Source organism: Lampetra planeri, chromosome 78 (assembly GCF_965212315.1).
Source record: "Lampetra planeri chromosome 78, kcLamPlan1.2.h2, whole genome shotgun sequence".
NCBI lineage: Eukaryota > Metazoa > Chordata > Hyperoartia > Petromyzontiformes > Petromyzontidae > Lampetra > Lampetra planeri.
In genome coordinates, this window is record NC_136183.1 from 1,459,983 (window position 1) to 1,486,808 (window position 26,826).

Sequence of the window (26,826 nt, forward strand, 5' to 3'; positions counted from 1 at the left end):
GGGCTACCTTTGCGCTGGGTGTGTCCTCCTCCTGTGTGGGTATAGTTGGTATTCTTCCCTTCGCTATTTGCATGGGAGTCTTCATACTCCCTAGGAGCTCTTTTTCCATCCTAATGTGGTGAGCATATCGATTCCTGTTAGCTAACGGTGGTCTATGCTCTATTGTTAGTGGAGGCGGCAGTGGGGGACGATATGGTGACTGGTTTGGTGGGCGTCGGCCTCCGCGGGGTAGGTATGGCCCGTCACTCGCTTTTCCTCCTCCATAATTCCAGCCTCCGCCCTCTTCTGCATTCCATGGTGGTGGCGGCTGTGGGTGCCAGGTTCCTCTGGCCTCGTTCCTCCCCCCACGTGGAACGTTATTCAGCGTGTTGTGGACGGGTGTTGATTCTATTGGGTTAGGCGCCCTCTCCTGGGGGAATTCATGTCCACCCCGTGTGGCGCTAATATTATTCCTTGGAGATTCGCTTCCCTCCAGATCGAGGCATTCTTTATCTCTGGTGACGATGTGGGTTTTGGCTATGCTAGTGGTTTTCCGTCCATTCACCCAGGCCGTGTGGGCCTTGCTTTCAATCTGGCGTAGGGAGGCAGTCTCGGGGTCCAACATCATTCCTACTATTCTCACTATTTCAGGTCTCAATGATTGGAAGAACATCACTTTTAAGACTGTCTTATCTCCCTGGGCATTGTCCACGTCCCCTGCGTAATATGCTTTCTTAAGGCGTAGGAGATAATCTCGTGGGTCTTCGTCTACACGCTGGGTCATCAACTTTGCCGCGTTCAATCCTTCGGATAGTGTGGAGTATTCCCCAAATCTCTTAACTACTGCTCGGCTCAATTGTTTAAAGTCACTCTTCACCCTATTTGGCAGGGAGGCTACCCATGGTCTGGCGGGTTCATGTAGGCTCCTTGATAATAAACATGCCTTTTCTGCTGATTTACCCAGACCCCGGATCTTAGCCTCCTGTTCTACTGTAGCTATGTGAGTGTGTATATCCCTGTTCTTGTTATGTGGATCGAAATAGGGAATTCTCACGAGTGCTTTGTCCATTAGTTTTAGTGTCTTACTGTTAAAAGTGTGTTGTTCGTCATCAGTGGTGTCGGTTCCTGAGGAGTGCTCACTTGAGCTACCCTTGTCTCTACTATCACTGTTGTCATGTTTCCCGTGTCTGTGTCGTGATCTCCCTCTGTCCGAGGATTCGTATCTGTCCCGTTGCTTGTGTCTCTTGTTTTCCTTACGTGGGTCTTGTGATTCGTGCTTGTGGGTTGGTGTGCGTGATCTCCTTGAGCGGTGTCTATGTGGTGAGTGTTTTTGTCCTTGACCTTCATGCTGCCTACTACGTGTGTGGTGCCTGCTAGGTGAGGTGTTGTATTTATGTTTGTCTCGTGCTTCATGGTTATCGGGATTCCTGTCTCTGTCATCTGTGGTGCGGGTGGTTTTGCGTGGGTGATTTTTACGGGTCATGCGTCCCTCTGGTGAGCTCTCTCTGTTACCCATGTCGTGTTGATAATGTTTACGTGAGGTGCGTCTCTCTGGTGAGCTGTGTCTGTCATCTGCATCATGTCGGTCATGTTTGCGTGAGGTGTGTTCCTCTGGTGAGCTCTCTCTGTTACCCATGTCGTGTTGATAATGTTTACGTGAGGTGCGTCTCTCTGGTGAGCTGTGTCTGTCATCTGCATCATGTCGGTCATGTTTGCGTGAGGTGTGTTCCTCTGGTGAGCTCTCTCTGTTACCCGTGTCGTGTTGGTCATCGTCAGAGGAGTCAGTGTCAGATGAGCCGTCACCATCACGGTGGCCCTGCTTAACATAACTTTTGTAGTGCCTTTTGCACCTGTAACGTGGGTCAACTTGGCTCGGTGATTTCTGCTTATCCCATGGCTCATGCTTGTGTGATGTGCGTCTCTCTGGTGAGCTCCTGTTACCCGTGTCGTGTTGGTCGTGTTTGTGCGAGGTGCGTTTCTCTGGTGAGCTGTCTCTGTCATCTGCATCATGTCGGTCATACTTGCGTAGCGTGCGTCTGCCTGGTGTGCTGTTTATGTCATGTTTCCCGTCTTGCACCAGCTCCGCCCTTTTCCGCCCTCTCATTACAGTGTATCCTGATGACTTAGGGTTAATTATTTGTCTCTCTCTAACGTTGGGGTGGTCGGCCTCATGTTTTCCCGTTTGTATTATTATTTCCTCTTCTCTCTCCTCGATTTGCGAGGGTGTTGCCTTATCAAAATTGCTTTGCACAGTAGCCATATTCATTGTGGGATCTGGCCCTGGGCTACGTCCACGTGGCTCGGAGTGTGGTAAATTGTTACTCCCGTATGTGTTCTGTGTATCAGCGTCTGGGTGTTTCACTGGTGCATTTAGTGCGGATTCTTTCTCTCTCACGAGGGCGTGCAGATGCTCTACCTGCTCCATTAAGGACAGTTTCTCTTGTCTTTCCCTTTCAAATTTTTCCTCATTCCATAATCTTTCTCTGTCTGTCTGTGCGAGGAGATACGAGTCTACCCTCGCTATTTCTGCAATTTTTACGTCACGTTTGGCTTTGCCACATTTCATCACGTCCTTAAGTAGTTTCCTTCTATGGGCCTTAACATCTTCTGTATGGCACCCCTCCCATATATCTCTCTGCTCCGTCTGCTGGCTAGCAGTCCGTCCAGTACGTTTTAACACAAATTCCCGATATTGTTTTTCCATAGATTCCATCTCCTCCTCAGAGGTCCACTCTGTATCAGTGTTATGCGTTGGTGTGTCAAACTCAGAGTGTTGTGGATCCTGTGCCATCTCTATTACGTAGTGTGGTTAATAGACTTAAGGGTGTATCTTAATTCTAACATCTCATGTGCGGCGTGAGTTACTCTAGAATTCCCTTTCAGAGCACATATAAACAATTGTATCACAGGATGCGTCAGTTCAACTCGAGCAAATAATCTCAGCCCAGCTGTCTTTGTTATACTCTGCTACTCTGGTATTTCCCTTCAGAGCGCGTTTTGTTAGTATACCCCCGTTTACAATCACAAGGCAACGTTAGTTCACAACACTTTGATTAACACAACAGTGATTCGTTCCTGAATTCATGCATAAACTGTCTGCGAGAAATCCCGGACGAGCCCCCATTATGTTGTATATGTTGGTTATCAAAATTTGTTATGTTGTATGCGTGCGTGGGTGAAATTATTATGTTGTATATGTGGGTTATGAATATTCAGTGAAAATAATAATAATCAAATGAAATTTGGCCAAATGTGTAATTATCCGGAAATATGTTAATTTCTGTAATTATGCACATTTAATTATGCCAATTCGAGAGGTAATCGTAGTAATTATGCGAGTGGGTGTAATTATGATAATGCAAGTCGTTATGATAACCAGACCCCGCCTCGGTGACAAGGGTGGGTTATCGATCGGAATAAGGCAATTAATCGTATGCAGTTATGCAGGTGTGGTGTAAGTATGCAAGATTAACTTAGATTAACTCGGCATCGTTGTCTAGGTTCGTCTCATTCTCGCTTTAACATTCCCAGAGTGGGTATTCGTGGTTATTTTTAGGTCCCCGGTTCACCCCGTTATCGCTTTAACATTTACTGAGTATGTATTAGTGTGTTTATTAAGGTCACCAAGTTCAGATCTCAACGCAGAAGCAGATCTTATGCATAGATTTCAGGAAAGAATCACACAACCACTTCTGTATTAATCAATTTATTACTAATTCAACCTCAACTATGATATAGTATGCGAACTCTCAATCCCGGAACGTCAACACGGCATCAATACAGTATCATCAACGATTGTCTGATTTCACTTTGACAACGGCACATGGATCCCGCATAACGCGATGGTTGTTAGTGAGAGAGAGAGTCGTTAAAATATGAGAATACTATGCTAAGAAAAACCTTAACGTTAATGAATGATTATACTCAATATTGTTCACGCAGTACCGCACTCCTTATTGATCATACGCAACCCTTATCACGTTGTTAGCACCTTGGGTCACGGGACAGTTGAATATTCTGTAGAGGATGCGAGTACGTGCGGCGATTATGACTGAAAGATACTTGAAAGATTATACGGCGATAAAAAAAACACAATCAAAAACAGTTATTATTCTTAAAGGCACCAATCTCAACAGATACATCGGCAGGTTAGCTGACAACAGAATGGCTCGGAGTAAGGGCCTGCGACGGTGCTCCTTTCCCGAAGATCGTTATCTTGTACCAAGTCTACTAATTGGGGACCAGATCACCTGATAAGGATCTGGTGGGCCACCACTCCCCACGTGAGCGTGGCTCGGCAGAAGGAGGTGCCAAGAATCAATTCGTATTGATGGATCTGTTGGGAATTTATGCGATTAAGAGTACAGCCCACTAAATATTAAAGATAAAAATTACGAATACTCTTATAAACGACGGATGGCCATCATTCGGTCTCGTTGTGATGCCTTCACAGCCACGGATGGCTTATGGGTTCGAGTGTGTTTGAGTGGTAAGAGTTGTCTTGAATAGTCAGTGTTCGGAGTCGGTTCTTTATGTCAAACAGACGCCTGGTGGTCGTGTGGTGAGGGGGCGGTGCGCGTCATACGTATCAGTCGTTCCCCTGTCACCGTGGTGAACTTGGTTCGGATGCCTGTTGATACGCTGTCGCAATTCGGAACCCGGTCGGTAGGTGGCGCCCACAGCTCGCTCGCAGCGTGCAGTGTTGGGTCATCGACCAAGGGTGAGCACGAAGCCTCGTCGCCAAACCGCGACCGTCACCACTCTGGCGGCAGCAGAGACCTCCGACTCGGCAGAGGTTGACCCACGCAGGCCGAGTTGAGCTGTCAAGCGGGTCTTGCCCGCCTGCAGAGGAGATGGGGAGCCGCTTGAGTCGAGCCCCGAGAGCCGGCTCCGGTGAGCCGATCGAACTCGGCTGAGTCCCAGACGAGCTGAAGAGTCGAGCCGACCCGCTGGTCGCAGCTCGCTCCTGAGTCGACCCTCCCGGTCGAGCTGGTTTCCAATGCTCAGGGTCCTTTCTTTTATGCCGAAAAATCCCTTTGGACCCTGCCCACAAGGCGGGGTTTCTTTCGATTTACTGTGTCAGGATCTGTCCGTAGGTAGGTGTGTCCATGTGTGTGTCCGTACGTCCGTATGTCCTTGTGTGCATCACCCACGGAATATTCCGTTGTCATACTCCCTCCATAAAATCCACGAGCAAACAATCAGGTGTTACAAATTGCCTCGAGGTCGTCTCTCTGTCTGGGTGCGATATTATCTCTTGTTTGGCCTTCTTCATGAACCAAAACACAGACGTTACAAATCGTCTCATAGGCATCTTTGTCCGTGTTGCACCACCTGGAGGGAGGGGCAACACTCCCTCCGACCCTCACAGACGCACAAAGAAATGGTTAAAAAGTTTTAAGTTAACATTTGTCCCTTACCATTTCCCAGTTATGATTCTGTATGTAACCTAAGGTCTGTCGTTTCCCATCGTGGTGCTTGACTCAAGTGGAGGTGTTTCCCCGAGCGTATACACACTCCTATCCCGCGCTGCGGGGATACAAAGACGGCCGGGATCTCCCTTTCTCTCCGACCCTGGGTTTAACATCGCTCTTTTATTATGTATTTTATATTCGACCTGGTGGTGAATCATCCCGTTATGCTTCGGGTCGAGTTGTATATAAAGTATTAAAGTATGGAAATAACATTTCATATCAATAACTTTAGCCTACCCTGTTGTTAAATTCCGACTTTAACGTGACTTTAATAGCAATACAGAATAATTGAGCTTTTTGTCTTAACTAGGCGAATACGAACTTCTGGTGACCCCCGCAGCCTCGCTGTTCAGCTGAGCCTGCATCCTTGAGAGATGCACAACATCCTTATTCTCGTCTCACTGTGGTCATCCAACCTTCTGCTCTGGGAGTGTTATTAATTTCAGGACAAAGGCCCCCTCACGTTCAGACGTGCAGGGTTGTTTAAATCAGCTCCCTCCCCTGTGCACACAGCCTTGAGCTGGGTTTATCTTTGCTCCCTCCCCTGTGCACACGTGTTCCAATTAGCTCGGAATCCCTAAACACACAATCAGTGATAATTCCTGGCTTTCTGTGGTTGTGATTTAGACAAAGGCGCCTCTGTTTCCTTCCCTTGCCTTCGAGTTGACACTGCCCTATTATTCGCCCATGTGCTGAGGTCATAGAATTCGTTTTGACTTCAGTAATATTAACATTCAGTATTGGATTAGCAAATGGGCAATGGTTCATTGATGTAGCTCGCAGCCTGGTCTCCAATTTGAGCGAGCGCGAGGATCGATAATTTAGCCTACTCTGTTGTTGAATTTCGAATTTTGACGTTACTTTAAAACCATGCAGGATGGTTGGGCTTTTTGCCTTAACTATGTCTGGCTGACTCTCCCACTGTCTCTGCCGCCTGCACGGGTGACATGTGCCCGTTTATCAGGCCTTATCTTTCCTTGAAGCAAGGTTGCAAATTCTGCCATCCTAGCCCTCCTCCAGTTCATTACTTAACAACACCTGGTGTTTTGCAGTTTGCTGCGCTTTGGTGTGTTTTCATTCATTATATATCAATTTTGGAAGAAGGCCTAGTATACAACAGAGCTCCTTGGTACGAACAAAAATTCGCACCTCCCCATATCACCCACAAACTGATGGGATGGTGGAACGTCTTCATAGGACTCTCACGTCCATCTTGTGTCACCAGGTGTGTGACTCCCAGACCGATTGGGACCTTCAAATTCCGGGGGTTTTGGCTGCCTACAGGATGGCTCCTCATGCGGCAACTAGATTATCACCCTTCTTTTTGATGTACGGCCGCGATGTTGATCCGCCTATTGAGGCCCAGCTGCGGATCTCCAAGTCACACGCTAAATCTAAACTGGCCGACTACATCAAATTTAACATCTTAAAGTTGGCCGAGGCGCGGGAAGCAGCCGTTCAGAACTCCAACTCTCGCCAAAAAGCGAACAAAAGGTTGTGATCGCGCCCGTCACATACACATGCATGGAGCCTGGGCAACAGAGCCTGGCTACATTGTCCTCAGGTGCCGTTGGCAACCTCGTCAAAATTACTTCGGCCGTGGAGGGGTCCCGTGGAAATTGTACAGGTCATGCGGCCACAATGTGTCCGTATTAAGTGGGGAAAACGTCGTTGGTACGTGCACCCCTTGCGTCTGAAGCCGTTCGTTGCGCCACGCGCTTCTTCTCCACATAACAATAGCCGAGCATGTGATGTGTTCGCTGACTCCCTGACGGTGATTTCGGCGCCTACCCCTGACCTACCACTAACCGTTCCATCTTCCGGTGCCTCGGGAATGATGCCCTCCCGGGCACCCACACCACCTGGCAGGGACAGCGATTGCGCTTCCAGGAAGCCGGATTTTTGCGCGCCTGAACGGACTGCATCCACCACCGGCCCGACCGGTTTTTGCCCCCTATGATGGACCCGCCACACGGACACGCGCCAAAACGCGGCGGTTTTTGTAATGTTGTTCTTGTTGCACTCGTTTCGTTGCCGCTGTACCCACTTACCTGTTGTGTCTCTTCTTGCTGCAGGCGACGGGCATGGCTGTGCTGACGGATAAATCCGGTCGAAACGGGGGGGGGGGGGGGGGGGGGAATGTATATTGTGTACATAATGTTTTTGTATAGGTGGGTTGGGTTATTTATTTGGGCATTCGGTTCTTTCTTGTTGTTATGACGCATGCACGGTTCGGTTTCTTGTTTGCATCTTTATTGTAAAGTATAGTTGCAGCCGGGACAGCTGTGGGTTGTACAAGGGGGGGGGGGGGGGTAATGTAGGGGTGTTATGGAAGAAACACATATGTGTTACAGCCGTTAGGATGCCACGGGACAAACACGTCGGTTACAGCTAGCACCCTGGGGGGCTGTGGGTTTTGGATCCCTCGCGCCCCTCCCAACGGTTGGGGGCTGCGGGGTTTGTTTGGATCCCTCAGAGCCCTGCCCCTCAGTGGCCAATTCGTATAAAAGGCGGAGAGCCAGAAAGCTCGAGGCAGTGTTGGGGAGCCGAAGAGTGAAGAGCCAGTGAAGGTTGAAGACCGGCCAGATAGACCCTGGAACTCCTCTGACCCGCTGTCCTTCTCAGGGCCGGGCAGAGCAAGCCAGTGGTGTGGCCCCAGAGCCTCAGAGCCGATGTCCTTCTAAGGGCCGGGTCTGTCTGGCTGGGTGTCGTAACCTGCACCTTGGCTGAGCCAGGTCAGGTAGCCTCCCCTAGCGCCTTTAGCGGAGGACCTGGGAGCATAATAGTTAGGCAGATAGCCTAGGGGTGTATCCCAGTCCAGTATGGATGAAGGGGCCATTACCCCTTCTCAGTGTTGTATAATTCCGTTTAGTTATAATAAATAGTGCTGCCTCGACTACACCGTCTCTGTCGCTTGTGAAGCCACTACACATACACAATAGACATACACACAGCGTATACACTGTAGACACGCACACAGCGTATTCACAATAGACACACACACACAGCGTACACACGGTAGACATATAGAGTACACACGGTAGACACAGCGTGCACACAGTATACATACACAAAGCATTCACACAGTAGACATATGCAGTGTACAACCAGTAGACATACGCAGTGTACACACGATAGTCATACACACAGTGCACACACGATAGACAGTGTACACACGGTAGACATACAGTAGATATACACACAGCGTATGCACAGTAGTCATACACACAGTGCACACACAGTAGATATACACACAGCGTATGCACAGTAGTCATTCACAGTGCACAGTAGACATTCACACAGCGTGCACACAGTAGACACACACACAACGTACACAGTAGACATACGCACAGTGTACACACAGTAGACATACAGTGTACACACAGGACACAACACAGTGTAAACAAAGTAGACATACACACAGTGTACACACGGTAGACATACAGTGTACACACACATTTGTCATACACAGTGTACACACAGTAGACATACACACAGTGCACACACATGAGTCATACACAGTGTACCCCAAGTAGATATACACGCCTTCACATTGTTATTGTTGCCTTCCACGGCCACTGCTAACGATTGTGTTGTTAGGGGTCGGTTACACACATACGCGCATGCTTGTGTAGTGCTCGACTTGACACGACAGCTTCTTGCTTTTCCTCTTTATTTCACCAACACCGATCAACATTTCTGCAGCTAACACCGATCAACGTTTCTTCCGCGCGTTCTCCGCTAGCTCGCCGCATTCCGCCGGCCTCACTCGCTCCCCATCTCTCCTCCGTCGACTCTCCTCTCTATTCTCTCCTTCAGTTCAGCCGCTCTTTATTGGCTCCGCCGTCACACTCAGTCATAACTCTATCAGCTTCTCCTCCCACACTCCAGCCGCTTCCTACTGGCTTCGTCGTCTCACTCCAGCCGTTTCTGCTGGCATCTCCGTTGCCACCTTGTACCTTTCCACTGCTACCCTACACATCTCCACTGCTACCCTACACTTCTCCACTGCTACTGGCTCCGCTGCTTCAACTCCAACCTCATGCTTCTCCTCCCAGGCGCAAACTCTAGTCTGCTCCAAAACCCCCTCTCTTTATCCCCCAGCCAATTAATCCAATCAATCGGTGGCATCGCCCGCGACGCCCTTCGCCCCCTAGCCCCCACTGGCACTCGCCGTGTTTTCCCAGACAATGCGGCGCCACTCAGCGACAACTTCTTGGCCAATCAGCGCCCTCCGTCCTTAATTGCTCCCTGCCACCTGCTACCGTCCTCAGACAGCGTGGCCCCACATCTCGACAACAACTTCCAGCCAATCAGCGCCCCGTGTCCTTATTTGCTCCCGACCCGTCTTCGGCCCTCTCCTCACGCCTAGCAACAGCAACACCTCGATCTCGTTTGCTCCCACTACGTCGTGCGCGCATACACAGACTTCAGCATGTGGCGCGTATCTCTGGCACTACACTTGCATAGATTTGACTGCCGGGACGGCTGCATTTTTATTCGGGGGGGGGGGGGGGGATGTAGAGAATACGCGGTGCGCAGTTAACCAGGTGCAACTGAGGGCAACAGGTGTGCGTGTTTGTAGCATGATGTTTGCACTGACAAACTGCCACTAATTAAGGGGAGAAGCAGGTGCAAACAGGGTCAACCAGGTGTGCACGTTGAGACTGGAGGTGTTGCCGGGGAGACGGAAGATGGGGAGTGATGATAAGAGATTGTGACAACTGGCGCCGGCCTGACAGGAGTTGAAGTGGAAGCACGTGAGACCTCGGGATGAGCGGGGAGATACAAGCGGGAGTGTGTGTGAGCGAAGGGGTTGTTGTTGCCAGGGACGAAGAGTGAAAACATCTCGCCGCTGTCGCTCCAGCCGTCAACGGGACCTCAACCCTCACGCCGTCGCCGGGCGGGTGCTGGTTGATCACCCTGCCCGGGACAGACGGGTGAGCAGGTCTGTGGGAGCGTAGGTGAGGGCAGCTGTGTGCGAAGCTGCTGTGTGCGGAGTCGCTGTGTGCGAAGACACTGAGTGCGAAGACGCTGTGCGGAGACGCTGAGTGCGAAGATGCTGCTTGCGGAAGCGCAGAGAGCAGAGCTGCTGAGTGCAGGATAAGTGAGGTGCAAAAAGATAAGAGTGGGGAGAAGTTATATATAAATTACCATACAGTTATAGGAGTGCCTACAACTGGTGCAATAATAGGTGAATAAAGTGAAAGCAGGTGACTTGTTACCACGTGTCGGTTTGAGTAATTTTTTAAGACACTACACAATATTATCATTCATGCCGACTAAAATCCACATGGTCAACATGAGTGCCAATTAAATGTGTAGAGGAGTAGAGGAGAGTGGTTGCGTCGTGTGCGCTGTCCGGTGCGATGACATCACGGGACGTGGGGTCGCGCGCGCTGGGCAGTGCACGTGACGTCACGTCTCCTAGGGTATTTAAGGGATACCCCGTGACGTAAGCGGGGTCACTGTGGGAATGGGGAAAGTAAACAGGGTGAAGAGGGAACCAGGGGTAGAGAGAGGGATCGAATAGGGAGTCTGGGGAGAAGCCGGTGGTAGCCGTAGAGGTACTTCTCTCTCCGGTCAGTGGAGTCGGCAGAGTCCACGATCCGACACGAGAGAGACCGGAGCTAGCCGGCAGGGACCCGGACTCAGAGTAGGACCCCTAGCCCCTGGGAGTTGTGTACCCTGTGTAGTATTGATAAGCTTTAATAAACCCTGGCGAAAGCCCCTAACTTACCTCCGTCTCCGAGTACGTACGTCAGGAACTACTCAACAAATGCACTCACATCTGAAGTCGCTGCTATTCTGTCACTCGAGGCATCGTCTTGCAACTGAGGAACAATACCCTACACAGAAATGAAACACACCGATCCAATGATGCTCTTCAATGTCTACTGATTTTCTGGCAAGGTGATGTCTACAATTTCCTACTTTGCCAAACTGCTGTCGACATGCATGCCAAAATTGAAGCTTCGTTCGATTAAACCCACCAGATGGCAAAACATTCAAAATTGTTTATCCTGAAGCTCTCCAAGGACAACGTATTTAAAAGCTGTCATTATGAAACAAACAAGCCCTGTGATTGTATAACACAACCAAAAAACCGTGACAATATACACACATTTAAACACTTCATTGGTAGGATTCAATAATTAGAATAAAGCCAGCATTGCAAGACATTACTCTTAATGTTTGATTACTGAGACCTGTGCAAAGCCAGGTAACTTAGCTAGTACTGAATAATATACTTCCAATAAAAATGTGTGCATGAGTGGGTAGCGGTAGTGCAACGGTTTGCATGCTGCGCTATAAACCCAGCGACCTGATTTATATTCCCACAAAACAAAGCCACAACATTTGGCTGTTGCCTGATGAAGCTGGTTGTAATTACTAGCGAACGTCGTACCCAGATTGTAAAATGTTGTGGCTTGGCTCTCCAACACACAACCGGTGTGCTGTACTAGTGACGAATTGGCCACGTTCTGTTTACGAGACAAACCATACTTATTGGCTGTCAGGTGGTGGCGGGTTTAAGGACACCTTTTTATATTCACGCGATCTAACCCAAACAAACCTGTATTACGAATGTATATTTGGAGTTTGCGCGTCTCTCTCCCCGTGGTCGCGTGGATTTTCCTCTGGATCCTCCGGGTTTTCCCTCCACATTTAGAGTCAACATCACCACGCGTTTAGAGTATTTGACCGCTATACATTTCCACACGTTGATAAGCCACTTTGTTGTGGGAAAGTCGCTCCTGAAAAAGAGCGGTATAGCTCAAGTGGGCTATGCCTGGTAAAATAATAAAAACTGTATATTTAAAAGAAACAAAGTTTAAAAGTAGTGAGCCAGGTGAAGACAAATTAAACTTAAGCAGAGAATGAAGGCAAATTCAATCAGGCAAGGGCAGGAGGCAAGGCCCCGTATGGCTAGGCCCCACGTTGTAATGTTCCAACCTGGACATCAATTCCATCCTTGCTGCTACTCAATTGATATCCCTACGAGAGAGAAAGAGCGAGGCTCTAACTGGGTAAACAATAACTACCACAACCACGATGTGAACTTCTCACCTCGGATCTCAGTGAGTGCGCGGAGCTGACGCTTCCTGGTATCTCGTGACGTCAGAGAGCGGGGTTAGAGTTTAAGTTTATTTAGATTCCTATTCCATTGCTCACTCTCTTGAACATTGAACCCTTGGGTGCGTGAGCTCAACAACGTGAACATTGTTTGTACACTCACTGTGTATACACTGTGTATACACAATATGTCAACACTGCGTATGTGTGTACAGTGTGTGGGTGGTCCGAATCAGTCGGGCGGCATTATCTTTTCATCAACTGCGCAATGCTGTGTTGAAGCCACCTTGTCGGTAGCTCCGCATGAAGATTCAAGTTTTCTCGGCCAGTCATGCCCTCCCTTCTCTCGGGATGTGAAATGTGGACCCCTCTAAATGGAACATCTGCGCCGGTTATTAACATTCACACTTGCATGCCATGAGGGAAGTGGTAGGGCATTCTCTATTTATTGCAGAGGTACACACCCCTGGCTAATACAGTAACATTAAACAAAATATGCACTGTCTGCTTAACAGTGGATGTAAAACATACTATTGTGTCATTCAAAACACGTAGGTCATTGCATGTTGGTGTCATTGCCAAAATTTGGGCAATTCCAAATATTATCCAGAAATTCCACAACTGTGATTACACATCAATTATTGCCCCCTACTGACAGACTCATGCCCACATGCAGGCTGGTGCTGGGCCACCTTATGCCACAGAGGCAGCTGCCACCTGGGGGTGCTCTTCGAGTGTTTGTGATGAGATATAATACAAACTCCGAATTGCTGAGGCAATTAAGCAACTTGAACACGTAAGCTTTCGCGACAAATATCATCCATAAGGTTTTTTGGGTTAGATTGTGTAAATATAAATGCGCTCTCTCTAGTCGTCTAGCATAGCCTAAACACAACCCTGACCGTGTAACACCGATGGCGCTGACTGAGACAGCCAACAACTATCTGGCCGTGCATTATCTAGCCAAGGCGGCGAAATGACCGCGACGACGAGACGAGCCCATTCCCAGAACCGGCAGCCCTGAGCTCCTGCTCTCAGCTGATTTTATGCTACCCAGCATGGCCTGACTCCGCCCTGGTCACGTGTCCCTTCTTGAACCCACTAGCAGGTTCCAGGGGGTTCCAGATAGGGTCTTCCGTGACCCTTGCCCCAGTTCTTCCGCCCTGCCGACACACCCGTGTAAATGGTCACCGGCGTGTGCACTGTTTGTCCACCGCAGTTGCCGTTGCTGGACAACAGATGGATGACATCCAGCAACTGCAACCGGTGGACAGGCAGAGCAACCCCAAACCCCGAGGAACACCACCAACACGGAAAAAATATTCACCACAAAAAAAACCTTGGTTGCAACACTTCCCGCGAACCAGAACCACATAGCGCAACCACGGCACTCCCCAATGGACCACCAACAAAAAGGACAACCCTCGGTGCCCCCCGCAAACCGAAAACATGCAGCGCAACCGCGGCATGTGCAAGAACGCTGACATGGACCGCCCAACCGCGATGCCCCCCCCCCCCCCCCCGAGAACTGATAACGCAACCCAAACAACATACACAACCCCCCCGAATCCCACCTTACAAGGGAGAGTCCGCCTTTACCAGAACATAGCTCACGTGAGCCGATCCTTGACACTGGTCACCCCTGCCTTGGCAGGGTCTTGCATTCCTTGAGATTCCGAGGTATGGAAACAAAAAAACAATGGACTAAAGGGCACGGCCTCTCCCTGAATTTCACAGAAGCATCTAATCGGATCCAGCCCCTGACACGTCGCACACGGCGGTCTCGGAAAGCATCAGAGACTCGGATCTGGTAAAGCATAGGAAGATGTTGCCGGCGGGTCGGAGTGCGTCGGTGGCGCTGCCAACACCCTGGCATTCTATAGCGATGTGGCCCAGCTGACCACACCTGAAACGCTTGGCCGTGGGACCCCAGGGCGGAGGGGGCTGCCCCGGTTGCCAACCCACCCGCGGGGGCCTTTTCCCGTGCGTCCCCAGGCCACATACCACAGCCACCATGTCCTCCTCCCGCCACGGCCAAGCCGCCACTTTGGGCCAATGCTGGTGGGCCTCGTGGCCCTAAATTTCGTGGGCCACCTTCAAAGACGTAATCCCCATGCCTTTGGCGAAGAGCAGAATGATCCCCGACTCGCGCGCCAACAGCCTTTCCGCCGCCAAGGAGTCGAGCGCCGTCTCACCCATCTGGGGGTACGCCTTCCGCCCCCAGCACCAGCAGCGCCTCCCAGAAAGCGAAGGGCATCTCGGCCTCCCCTTGCTTCCGCTGGAGAATCTCGTGCAGCCGTCGCGCGGTAGGCCAAAAATTGCCCCTTGCAGCGCCATCGACTCCGGCGCCCCTCCAGTGCTGTCCGGTGCTCTCCGGAAAATAGCGCCCACCGGCCATGCCAAGCCCTCCACGGGCAAAATGGCGCCAACCACATGCAGGGTCTCCGGCCCGGGCTCCTCCGCTCTCCCGCACTGACGGGGACCGCCGCCAGGGTCCCCTCGTGACTCGTTTCCGCGCCGCTGGCCGTGGTGCGCCTCCCCTCAACTCGGCGGTCCTCGGCCATGCCGCGTGCTCGGCACACGAGCGCTGATTCGCCGCTGCACTCCCGCCGATCGGCAGCCGCTCTGCTGATCCGTAGCCGCTCTCCCTCCGATCCGCAGCCGCTCACCCGCCGATCTCTCTCTCCACCAACGGGCTTTGTAACCGGGGTCCTGGGGCTGCCAGAGGGATGAATGTTTCACTGTTCCCATCCTCCGATGACACTATAGGTGGGTTCTTTATTCACTCCACTCCTGACACCAATTGTAGTGTCATCGTGGCGGGAGACAAGGTTTCTAAGGGGGCACCTTCTTTATCAACACCTTCACAGTTTCGCCATCGCACTCTCCCTAGTCGTGTAGCCTAGCCTAAACACAATCCTGACCATGTAACACCGATGGCGCTGACCGAGACAGCCAACAACTATCCGGCCGTGCAATATCTAGCGAAGACGGCGGCAAAGATGACAGTGATGACGAGGTGAGCCCACTCCAAGAACCGGCAGCCCTGAGCTCCCGCTCTCAGTTGCCTCCCTTCTCGAACCCACTTGTAGGTTCCAAGGGCTTCCAGATGGGGTCTTCCGTGACACTTGCCCCAGTTCCTCTATTATTTTTCCACCGCAGTTGCCGTTGCTGGACAACAGTCGGCGTTATTACACTACACTAGTACAGCACACCGGTGTGTTGGAGAACAAATCGCGTGGTGGCGGGTTTCACAAAACATTCATATTTACGCGATCTAACCCAAAAAAACCTCTTATGGGCAATTAAGCACCATATAAATGCAAATATTATCGTAACATAGCAATTGCTTGGGAGCTTATTGGCTCTCGCTCACAGGTCTACAAATACTGGCCACTCTTAATCTGTAGGTTGAACCTAGGAATTGAGTGTTCAACTTCACGTTCTTTTCATTAAAAGGCCTGTGCCAAAGGTGAATCTACTGGGGCTTCATTGTCTCAAGGTTACACATCTACCGGGTCTCCATTTGACTTTGTATTGTCTAAGAAGTCCACCCACACCTCCACTTCCACAAACTGCTGGGAGTTGCTTCGCTCTGCCTCACAGTCAGAATTCTCCTGCTTCACGATGCATCCATTGATGTGAAGGTCTGATTTTGGAGTTGAATCTTCATCTTCACATTTCACTTCTTCGCTCTTCACTGTCACTTCACATTTCACCTTTTCATATTTCACCTTTATACCTTTTAAAGTCTCCAAGCTGGGATAATCTTGTGGTTCCCTTATCATGAAGGATGGGAGCATTGCAGCACTTTGACTTTCACAAGCCGATTTCAGACTCCTCTCCTTGGGGATCTTCTGATGACTGTGTGTTCTCTGGTGTCTTTGAAGATTTGATGACCGTACAAATGCCTTCCCACACAGAGTGCACTTGAAGGGTTTCTCTCCTGTGTGTGTTCTCTGGTGATTTTGAAGAGCAGTAGAACCTGAAAATGCCTTCCCACACACACTGCACTTGAAGGGTTTCACTCCTGTGTGTGTTCTCTCGTGGCTCTGAAGAACTGATGACTGTATAAACGCCTTCTCACACAGTGTGCACTTGAAGGGTTTCTCTCCTGTGTGTGTTCTCAGGTGTATTTTTAGAGTAAATGCCTTTGAAAATGCCTTCCCACAAACACTGCACTTGAAAGGTTTCTCTCCCGTGTGTGTTCTCTGGTGGTTCTGAAGGCTTGATGACTGTGAAAATGCCTTCTCACACACAGTGCACTTAAAAGGTTTCTCTCCTGTATGTGTTCGCTGGTGTCTTTTAAGATGTGATGACTTTGCAAACGCTTTATCACACACAGTGCACCTGAAGAATTTCTCTCCTGTGTGTGTTCTCTGGTGTCGTTTAAGAGTAAATGCCTTTGAAAATTGTTTACCACAAACACTGCACTTGAAAGGTTTCTCTCCCGCGTGTGATCTCTGGTGGATTTGAAGACCTGATGACCATGCAAATGCCTTCTCACAGACAGTGCACTTGAAAGGTTTCTCTCCTGTGTGTGTTCTCTGGTGTTCTTTAAGATATGATGACACTGCAAACAGCTTCCCGCACAGAGTGCACCTGAAGGGTTTCTCTCCTGTGTGTGTTCTCTGGTGTCTTTTAAGGTGTGATGAATCTGAAAATGCATACCCACACACACTACACTTGAAGGGTTTCTCTCCCGTGTGTGTTCTCTGGTGTATTTTAAGATGTGATGACTCTGCAAACGCCTTCCTGCACACACTGCACTTGAAGGGTTTCTCTCCCGTGTGTGTTCTCTGGTGGCTCTGAAGAACTGATGACCATGCAAATGTCTTCTCACACACAGTGCACTTGAATGGTTTCTCTCCTGTGTGAGTTCTCTGGTGCTGTGTCAAATTTCCAGAATGATCCATGCTGTTTGCATACTGGTCGCATTGTTGACTTTTTATACCAAGCTGGGCTGCGTGCTTTTGCTTCATCAGACCAATTCTGCAGAGGAAGCATCAGCTGCGGACAGAAAAAAAACATCAATAACATCTACGTCATTGTGCAGTCACAGACGAATGCATATATACACAGTCACATATGACTTACACGTCTATACTTATTCATAAATTCATGAGAGTGAAAGAGATTCCCCAAAACATCACACGGACTGTTAAGGCACAAAATGGCAGGGCAAGTGGTCAGAAATATGGCTGGAAGCCTAAGCATCTTCAAAATGAACGTTTACCCAAAACTCCAAGCACACAATTTAGGCTATCTGGCTATGAAATAAATATTTATTTAAGGAAATTTCAGTTTACATAGCAATGGGTGTCCAAAATACTACTTATATTATGCATTTATGTGTAAATTAATGTTCAAATGCAAATTCGGTAAAGCCAGGCTAGATTTGCTTGAATGCTCAGATGAACATATCTAACTTCAGCTGCATATGTGCTGTGTTAATTTTATGACAGTTACCATGCTCATAAAAGTTCCAGAGGAAAACTAAAATAATCTATTGTTTTGATTTTACCTCTGTGTTCAAGAGTTAATATACTTTACAGAAAATACAAAACTGACACTTGTCACACACTAGCATGGTAAAACGGTGGTGGTGTGTCCAGAAACATGCCTGGCCGCCTTCATCTGCTCAGTATTAATGCTTTCTCACTTCACCAATGAATTAATTGAGGATCATTCAACATAGCGGAGGGCCACAATAAGTTCAGATATAACTTATCAATCATGTTTGCTATCAGCGATAATCAAAATCTAATTGTTGAGTTCATAATGCAGTGAAATAACTGCGCCACCGCTCCCCACATAAATAACTCTTACATCCACATCCATTGCACATGAATCAGTAACAAATATAATAAACAGCCACCATTCATCACTAATTGTAGTAACCTTTTCACAGTGCTCATGCCATGATCGGTATAATTTAATACCATTTAAGTGTGGATCACTTGTCATCATGTCATGGGAATGATCCAGGTGTCAAGGAATGACTGACTGAGATGATTACAGATGTGTAATGAGACCGCCATCTCCTGTATTATGTGGGGTGATATACAGTTATGGGTTGCCTAGGGGAAGGAGTACATCTAGGCCAAAGGTAAAAGGGAGGAGCCACCCGGGAAGCCTCTGGAACGCTCCCGAAGGTTCTATGAGGGGCTTGGCCAAAGGCGGGGTTTAGTCGCCGGCGAGCATATATAAGCAGGAGCTAGAGCAAGGCGCGAGGGCAGTGCCAGAAGATCAAGAAGAACTCCCCGTCACTGCTGCCCCGCCATCTCCATCGGCCACGTGGTGGCTCGACCTTCAACCGCTTCCTAGCGCGCCGTCAGCCAGCGGCGTGCTAGAGAGTGGGTGAGCGCTACGTGGCGCGGGGCAGCGAAGCCACTTGGGCGGTGTGTATCCGTAGTGCGAGTGTGTGAAGAGACAGGAGACAACCAACTGTACCAAATATTTTTTAAAGAAACGTTTAAACTTTTTATCATGTCGGAGCCACTCATTACAGATGCACCAGCTGTACTCCCTGCTGTCTTGCTGCGTTTTAGGCACCCAGCGTTCCACCCATGCATGTGAGTATCGCTCCTCTGACCTCATTGTTGTTGCAGAGCAAATACCTGCAACTGCCCGGCAGCTGGGGGGAGAGAGAGGTGGGGGCTAGACGACGGTGTACCGTAGTTCAGCTATTATCTGCGCAGTGCGCAATCTACCAGTGCTAAAACTGTACTTACTTATCTACCAGTTATGTTACTTATTTATTGGATATTTACTTTTGTTACTTATTTACTGTTTTAAGTTCACTCGTTTCCGGTTAGTTTGTTTTCTTTGTGTATTAATATGATGAAATTAAGCTGCGGTAATGACGTTAAATATATGAATGCATGCGGGGTATATGACGTTGCGGGCTATCTGAATTTTTTTTTACACAAAACGCTATTTTTGCGCGGTATATGCGTATGCAGGCTATATGCGGGAAAATAAGGTAAATAGCGTGACATGAGCAATGGAAACAATGGAAATGCAGAGAAAAAACAAGCTGAAATAAGTGTAAATTAAAGAGCAGCAGTACACACAGGTAAGATGAGAAGCAGGCTATAGTCTAGATTATAGACTGCCAGTACGCCGAATCAGTGACATAAGCATTGCTACAGTCGAGATTAAAAGCTGGCACTACGGGCAGCAGCTGAAAAAGCAGGATACAGTCGACATGAAAGGCTGGCAGTACACTGAGTGAGGTAAAAAAGCAGGCACCATATTATAGACTGGCATACACTCATAATGGCCAAAAGGCAAATTAGCAGTGTAGATAATAGAGCGCGAGTGCACTGACGTTAATTAATGAGCAGGCAGCAGGCCACAGCAGACTGCAGCGTAAAAAAAGACAGCAAAAAAAGGTAATATTTAGCAATCTAATAATGAGAAATAAGTTTTCTGCACGCAAACATTATTATTGTAATATCTGCCAACGTATTTGTTTAATAATAGTAAACAATAATACTACAATAATGCTATCAAAGCGCTGTAATAATATTAATATCTACGGACTTCATAGTAGTAACTGCACGCATCGTGTTGGGGGGGGGGGCGAAGAGGACATCACACTGTGAAGAAAGAGCCGCAGCGTTATGTGTATATTTATTGCATGTAAAATGCGTAAAATAAAATGTTCCCCATGAGCTCGACCGAACGCGCATCACTTGGCAGGATCAGTCCCCCCCACGCAATTGGCGTGAGTTGGCACGGCCGATGTCGCGCAATAAAGAATAAATATAGCAAAATCCCACTAAATCCCAAATTTAACTAATTTAAAGGTGACGGACGTGAAAAAGGAATAGCCTATTCCCACTGCGGGACTTAGGACGTGCCGGCTGGCAAAAAATGTTCTACGTATAGCCCACCGTTCGAGAGCCAAATCCCTCGCAAGCGTGCGCGGAGACTTTTATATATAAGAAAAAAAAATAGGCCTTAATTAAATAAAGAATGCAGTGATTTAGTTTCTACTGAAAATCCATACTCCTCTGCTGTAGTCGATGGACAGAAAATACAGCAGCCCCTTGCATATCACGGAGATTACGTTCTTCGAAAGTGCCGCGAGAAATTCTAAAAGCGAGTTCTTCAATACTTAAGCCTTACCTAATTAATGGCGTTAGGTAAACGTCAACTAAAATTTACAACATCCCAATTGAAATAAGTCCTGTACTGTATTCCAAATAAACTAAACAATTGAAATAAACACGGAGAAACCATATACATTGTATAAATCTATATAAAGCAGACTTTGCGTTTGTGTAGATATTTTTGTTAACCATATTGTGCCAACACACCCCAATCTTTCCATGCATACTCACAGGTGAGTTAGTGTGTTTTTCGCACTATTTTACACGCTTTTTATTAACTCACTGTCTGTTGTTGTTGTATCCTCAAATCTTCTAACTCAATTTTAACCCACTTCCCAATGTGGTATCGACTGCAAACTTGGTATACTTATGTCATACTGATGACAATACAATATTCTATCATAAAAAAATTAATGAAACATATATTTTAAAACATTTCTTTTTAAATGTTATGTTTCGGCTTGGGTCTAATTGTCCACGCTCAACTAGCGTTGGCTGTAAATCACCATAGTCCCTTACGTTATGGCAAGCTTCGGGGCCACATCCTGGAGTCGTGGAGTTCTTCCATTGCTAGTACAGTATATTTAATTAAAGCGTGTTTATTTTTTTTCTATATTACTTATTTAGATTACCTGCTCAACTTCAACACCTGAAACACCTGCACACTCCAACCCCCCGCCGCTGCGTCCAACTCCCCCCCTGCACTCCTCACCACTCCCCCTCTCTTTCTATTCACATGGTATAAAGCTCAGGGCATTCTCACTACTTCTGGTTTGCCATACATGGCTCACCTCTAACACACACTGCAATATTTAACAAAACAATTACTATTCAAAAATATATATCAATACTACCGACCTCCTTCTACACAAAATAGATGCTATACAACAGCTATGACTAAATGCATCAAGTCGACATTGCTTGCTAAGGAATAACAAGCATGCAAAAACACACACTCACTTTAAACTCATTATGTGTGCACACACCACCACACACATGCTATTCATACCCACTTCAAGCACTACAAACAATTACTCCTTCCAACAACTTACAGGCTTATACCTCAATCCTTTGCGGCTAGGTCTTCACATTCATACAACGATTACAAATTCGAATATCATTTCATTAACAAACTCGATATAGTATTCAGTAACATACTCACTATTTACTATTTTTTTTGCTCATTAACTTTTACCTCCACTTATAATTTTCCTTGCGGAAAACGTGCGCTTCTCTTCATCAAAAGCGATTACAAAAATTTACGTGATTCGTACAAGTGCTGCAATGGCTGCACCTGGAGCTAATGATACTCTTAAACACCAAGACGTAAGACGGCATGCTGCCAGTGCTGCGATGGCTGTACCTACTCATTCCAACATCTGGATACATGCCTACATTTAATGTGCAGGGCCAGGTACATAATCGCATTGGCAGTCTGCTGCCACAACCTAATGCCCTACCTACATTACCACAGATCTACTTGCATGTTTGACAATACTAGACAGTGACTTTACCGAAAGAACCAAGAATATGAATCCCTTCAGTCACGAAAGCTTTAAATAAAAAAATACTAGACAGGCTCACCAGCATTGCAATGATGTCATCAAAACCAAGATGCAAGTCCTATTGCAAGTCACGCTCCATAAGCAAAACTCTCATGTTCACAGTTTGAAGCGTACTATAGAGAAGAGTGCTTCATAGTACAATGTCATTAATGCAGACTAAACTCCACATGGTCAACATGCGTGCCGCTTAAAAACATTCACAACATCTGAAGTCGCTGTCATTCTGACTGCTGAGCAACATGGCACTCGAGGAATCGTCTTGGAACTGAGAAACAATACCCTACACAGAATTGAAACACACGGACGAAATGATGCTCTTCAATGTCCACGGATTTTCTAGCAAGGTGATGATGGCTACAATTTCGTACTTTGCCAAACTGACCCAGCAACAGGCTTGTCGGCACAAAAGATTTCCGCCATGGACTTCTTTGCTTTCCAGATCATGGTGCGAAACAGCAGCTTCAATCTCTTCTTGAGATGCAAAGAGCTATTCCACCAATTTTCTGTCGACATGTATGCCAAAATTTAAGCTTCATTATTAAACCCACTAGATGGCAAAACATCCAAAATTTTTATCCTGAAGCTCTCCGAGGGTAACGAATTGAAAAGCTGTGCTTATTATGAAAAACAAGCCCTGCTATTGTATAACACAACCAAAAAAAGTGACAATTACACACATTTACAAACTTCATTGGCAGAATTAAATGTTCTAATAAAGCCAGCATGGCAAGACATTACACTTAATGTTTGATTACTGAGACCTGTGCAAAGCCGGGTAACTTAGCAAGTACTGAATACATACTATACTTCCGATGTTGTTTGTGCATTAGTGGGGAGCGGTAGTGCAACGGTTAACGTGCTGCGCTATAAACATAGTGAGCCTTATAATATTCCCACAGAACCAAGCCACAACATTTGGCTGTCGCCTGGTTGTAATTACTGGCTTAACGTCGTACTCAGATTGTAAATGTTGTGGCTTGGCTCTCCAACACACACCCAACCAGTATGCTGTACTAATGACGAATTGGCCACGTTCTGTTTACATGACAAACCCTTCGCAATTGGCAGTGTCGGGTGGTGGCCGGTTTAACGACACATGTATATATTTACGCGATCTAACACTAACCTGTATTACTGCTGTATATTTGTAGTTTGCGTGTCTCTCTCCCCGTGGTCGCGTGGATTTTCTTCTGGGTCCTCCGGTTTTTCCCTGCACATTTAGAGTCAACATCACCACGCGTTTAGAGTATTTGACCGATACACATTTCCACACGTTGAGATAAGCCACTTTGTTGTGGGCAGGTCGCTTCTGAATAAGAGCGGTACAGCTCAAGTGGGCTATGCCTGCTGAAATGAAAAAAAAACTGTATAAATATTTAAAATAAACACATTTTCAAAGTAGTGAGCCAGGTGAAGACAAATTAAACTTAAGCAGAGAATTAAAGCAAATACAATCAGGCGAGGGCAGGAGGCAAGGCTCCGTATGGCTAGGCCCCGCGTTGTAATGCTCCAACCTGGACATCGATTCCATACTTGCTGATACTCAATTGATATCCCTACGAGAGAGAGAGAGGAGCGAGGCTCTACCTGGGTAAACAACAACAACAACCACCACAACAACAACCACCACGATGTGAACTTCTCACCTCGGATCTCAATGAGCGCGCGAGCTAGGCGGCAGCTTCCTGGTATCTCGTGACGTCACGCGGCAGCAGGAGGTGACATGACGTCACTTGCGGGTTCAACACACAATCCCCTCTCCCAATAAGCAGCGGCGTAACAGGCCCATGTCGTTAATTCTAGATTTGAAGTTTTCGTGACTGCAAGGATTCATACTCTTTGGTTTTTTTCGATAAAGTTACGTAGGTAAAAAAATTAAAATAAATTAAATCACGACGTTTCGGAGGCAACACAAGCTTCCGTATTCAGGTGGAACCGTCACACTTCAAAACAGCAATTTTGCTGTAAAATTGTTTTGCTGTGGTTTTCACACCTGACGACGTTTCGATTGCAACACAAGCAATCATCATCAGGTGTGAAAACCACAGCAAGAAATTGCTTTGCTGTGGTTTTCACACCTGATGATGATTGCTTGTGTTGCAATCGAAACGTCGTGAGAATTTTATTGTTTTATTTTTATTATTTTATTATTTTCCTTCTACGTGACTTTACCAAAAGAACCAAGAATATGAATTCCTGCAGTCACGAAAGCTTTAAATCTTAATTTAAATAACTTTAACCGTTCAGATAGCTGGTGTTCTTTTAATGTTACGCTGATGTTGCGTCCCGTCTGTCCAATATAGTATCTCGCACATAAACAATTAATTCGATATACACCTTCTGTTGATAATTTAGGCAATTCGTCTTTAGTGCCAGATACCAATTTTTTAATTTTGTGTACTGTATCAAATCTTACTTTAATGTTTTGCTTCTGCAAAACCCTGGCTAATTTGTCAGTTACAGCACATGCTATATTGGACAGACAGGACGCAACATCAGCGTAAGACTAAAAGAACACCAAAGAAACATTAAATTTTCTCAAACACAACTGTCGGCAGTGGCAGAGCATGCTTGTCAACAAGGACACTCAATTGATTTTGATAACGTTGAAGTGTTGTGTAAAACTAATTATTACTGGCCAAGGCTAATTATAAAATCCATTGAAATTGAGAGAAACTGAAATAACTTCAATCGCTCTGACAGCTACAGAATTAGTGCGGCCTGGAAGCATATTATTAAATAAATACAATTACAATTCCTTATAAGGAAAACAAATATCAATGAATAACAATTGAATGATTACCAATCTATATAATTACAATGCCCTCCCCCTCTTTGCCCCGAATCATTGCACCAGATTGAATTAAATGATGACGTCACCCTACTGCTCTATTTAAGACCGGAAGCAACAAGAGAGCTCCACCATTCTTGCCCGATGAAGCTGATTGTAATCTTCTCTTTCTTTTCTTCTTTCTTTCTTTCTTCTTCTCTTTCTTCTTCTCTTTCATATATATAAAAGTCTCCGTGCACGCGGGCTTGCGGGGGATTTGGCTCTCAGACGGTGGGTTTTAAATAGAAAAAAATTTGCCAGCCGGAACGCCCTAAGCCCTGCGGTGGGAATAGGCTATTCCGTTTTCACGTCCGTAAACTTTAAAGTCGTTTAATTAACGATTGTGTGGCATTCTTATTTTAATTATTTACTTATTGCGCAACATCGACCATACCAACTCACGACAATTGCCTGGGGGGGCGGACCCTGCCAAGTGATGCGCGTTCGGTCGAGCTCACGGGAGACATTTTATTTTACGCGTTTAACATGAAATAAATATACATATCACCCTGCGGATTTTTCTTCACAGTCTCATGTCCTCTTCACCCCCCCCCCCCCCCCCCCCCAACACGATGCGTGCAGTTACTGCTATAAAGTTCTGGCAATGTCTCGCCTCCTCCGGCTTGCCAATCTAGGCGAGGCCACGGGCTCTGCACGGGACGAGGCGTCACCACGCCAATATAAAGTACAATTTTATTGAATCTTTCGCTAATAACTCAGGTTTATTGTTTACTATTATTAAACAAATAAGTTTACAAATATTACTAACATAGTTTATGCAGAGAACAACTCTACTTCATTGTTTACTATAATCAAACTAATATGTTGCCTAATATTACAATCATAATGTTTGTGTGCAGAAAACTACATTTTCATTCTTAGGTTGCTAAATATTTCCCTTTTTGTGTGCCTTTTTACGACGCTGCGACGGTGTACTGCCATTCTGTGCTGTCGACTGCTGATTCATTAACGTCCGTGCACTGCCACTATTATCTACACTGTTAATTTTGCTTTTACCCATTATGAGTGAATGCCAGTCTATAATCTGTTGCCTGCTTCTTTACCTCACTAAGTGTACTGCCAGCCTTTCATGTCGACTGTATCCTGCTTTTTCAGCTGCTGCCTGTATTGTCAGCTTTTTATCGCCACTGTAGCAATGCTTATGTCATTGAGTCGGCGTACTGCCAGTCTATAATCTATACTATAGCCTGCTTCTCAACGTACCTGTGCGTACTGCTGCTATTTAATATACACTTATTTCAGATTATTTCTACTATGCATTTCTATTGTTTCGATTGATCATGTCCTGCAATTTACTGATACGTAGTACTGCGATGCTGATAGCTGTGCCATCATCGGGGATTGCTGTGCACGTCGATGTGTGTGTGAGAGTCGATGTGTGTGTTTCAGTCCATATGTGTGTGCGTGTTAGTCGATGTGTGTGCATGGCTCCATGTCTGTGTAAGTCAATGTGCGTTTGTGTGTCTATGTGTGTCAGTCAGTGTGTGTGTGTACGTCCATGTGTATGTATGTGTCAGTCCATATGTGTGTGTGTGTTAGTCTACATGTGTGTATAAGTCCATACATGTGTGCGTGTCATTCGATGTGTGTGTGTAAGTCAATGCATTTGTGACTTGATATATGTGTGTTACTGCATGCGTCTTTATTTAAAGTATATGTCTGTGTATGAGAGTCCATGTGTGTGTACGCCAATGTGTGTCAGTCTATGTATGTGTGTGTGAGTCTATGTGTGTGTGTGAGAGTTGCTGTGTGTACGTCGA

The 26,826-nt window shown here is 46.9% G+C and overlaps 1 protein-coding gene across 1 annotated transcript; it reads right to left on the bottom strand.

The window, feature by feature from the left end:
• Window positions 1-14,041: 14,041 nt before the first annotated feature.
• On the bottom strand, window positions 14,042-24,231 carry LOC144738152 (uncharacterized). Its single transcript, XM_078621109.1, has 3 exons — window positions 23,862-24,231; window positions 23,342-23,425; window positions 14,042-17,540 (listed from the first exon to the last, which is right to left on the bottom strand). Exon 3 carries the CDS (start codon window positions 17,510-17,512, stop codon window positions 16,034-16,036), a length of 1,479 nt encoding a protein of 492 aa, XP_078477235.1. The 5' UTR covers window positions 17,513-17,540; window positions 23,342-23,425; window positions 23,862-24,231; the 3' UTR covers window positions 14,042-16,033.
• Window positions 24,232-26,826: the final 2,595 nt, after the last annotated feature.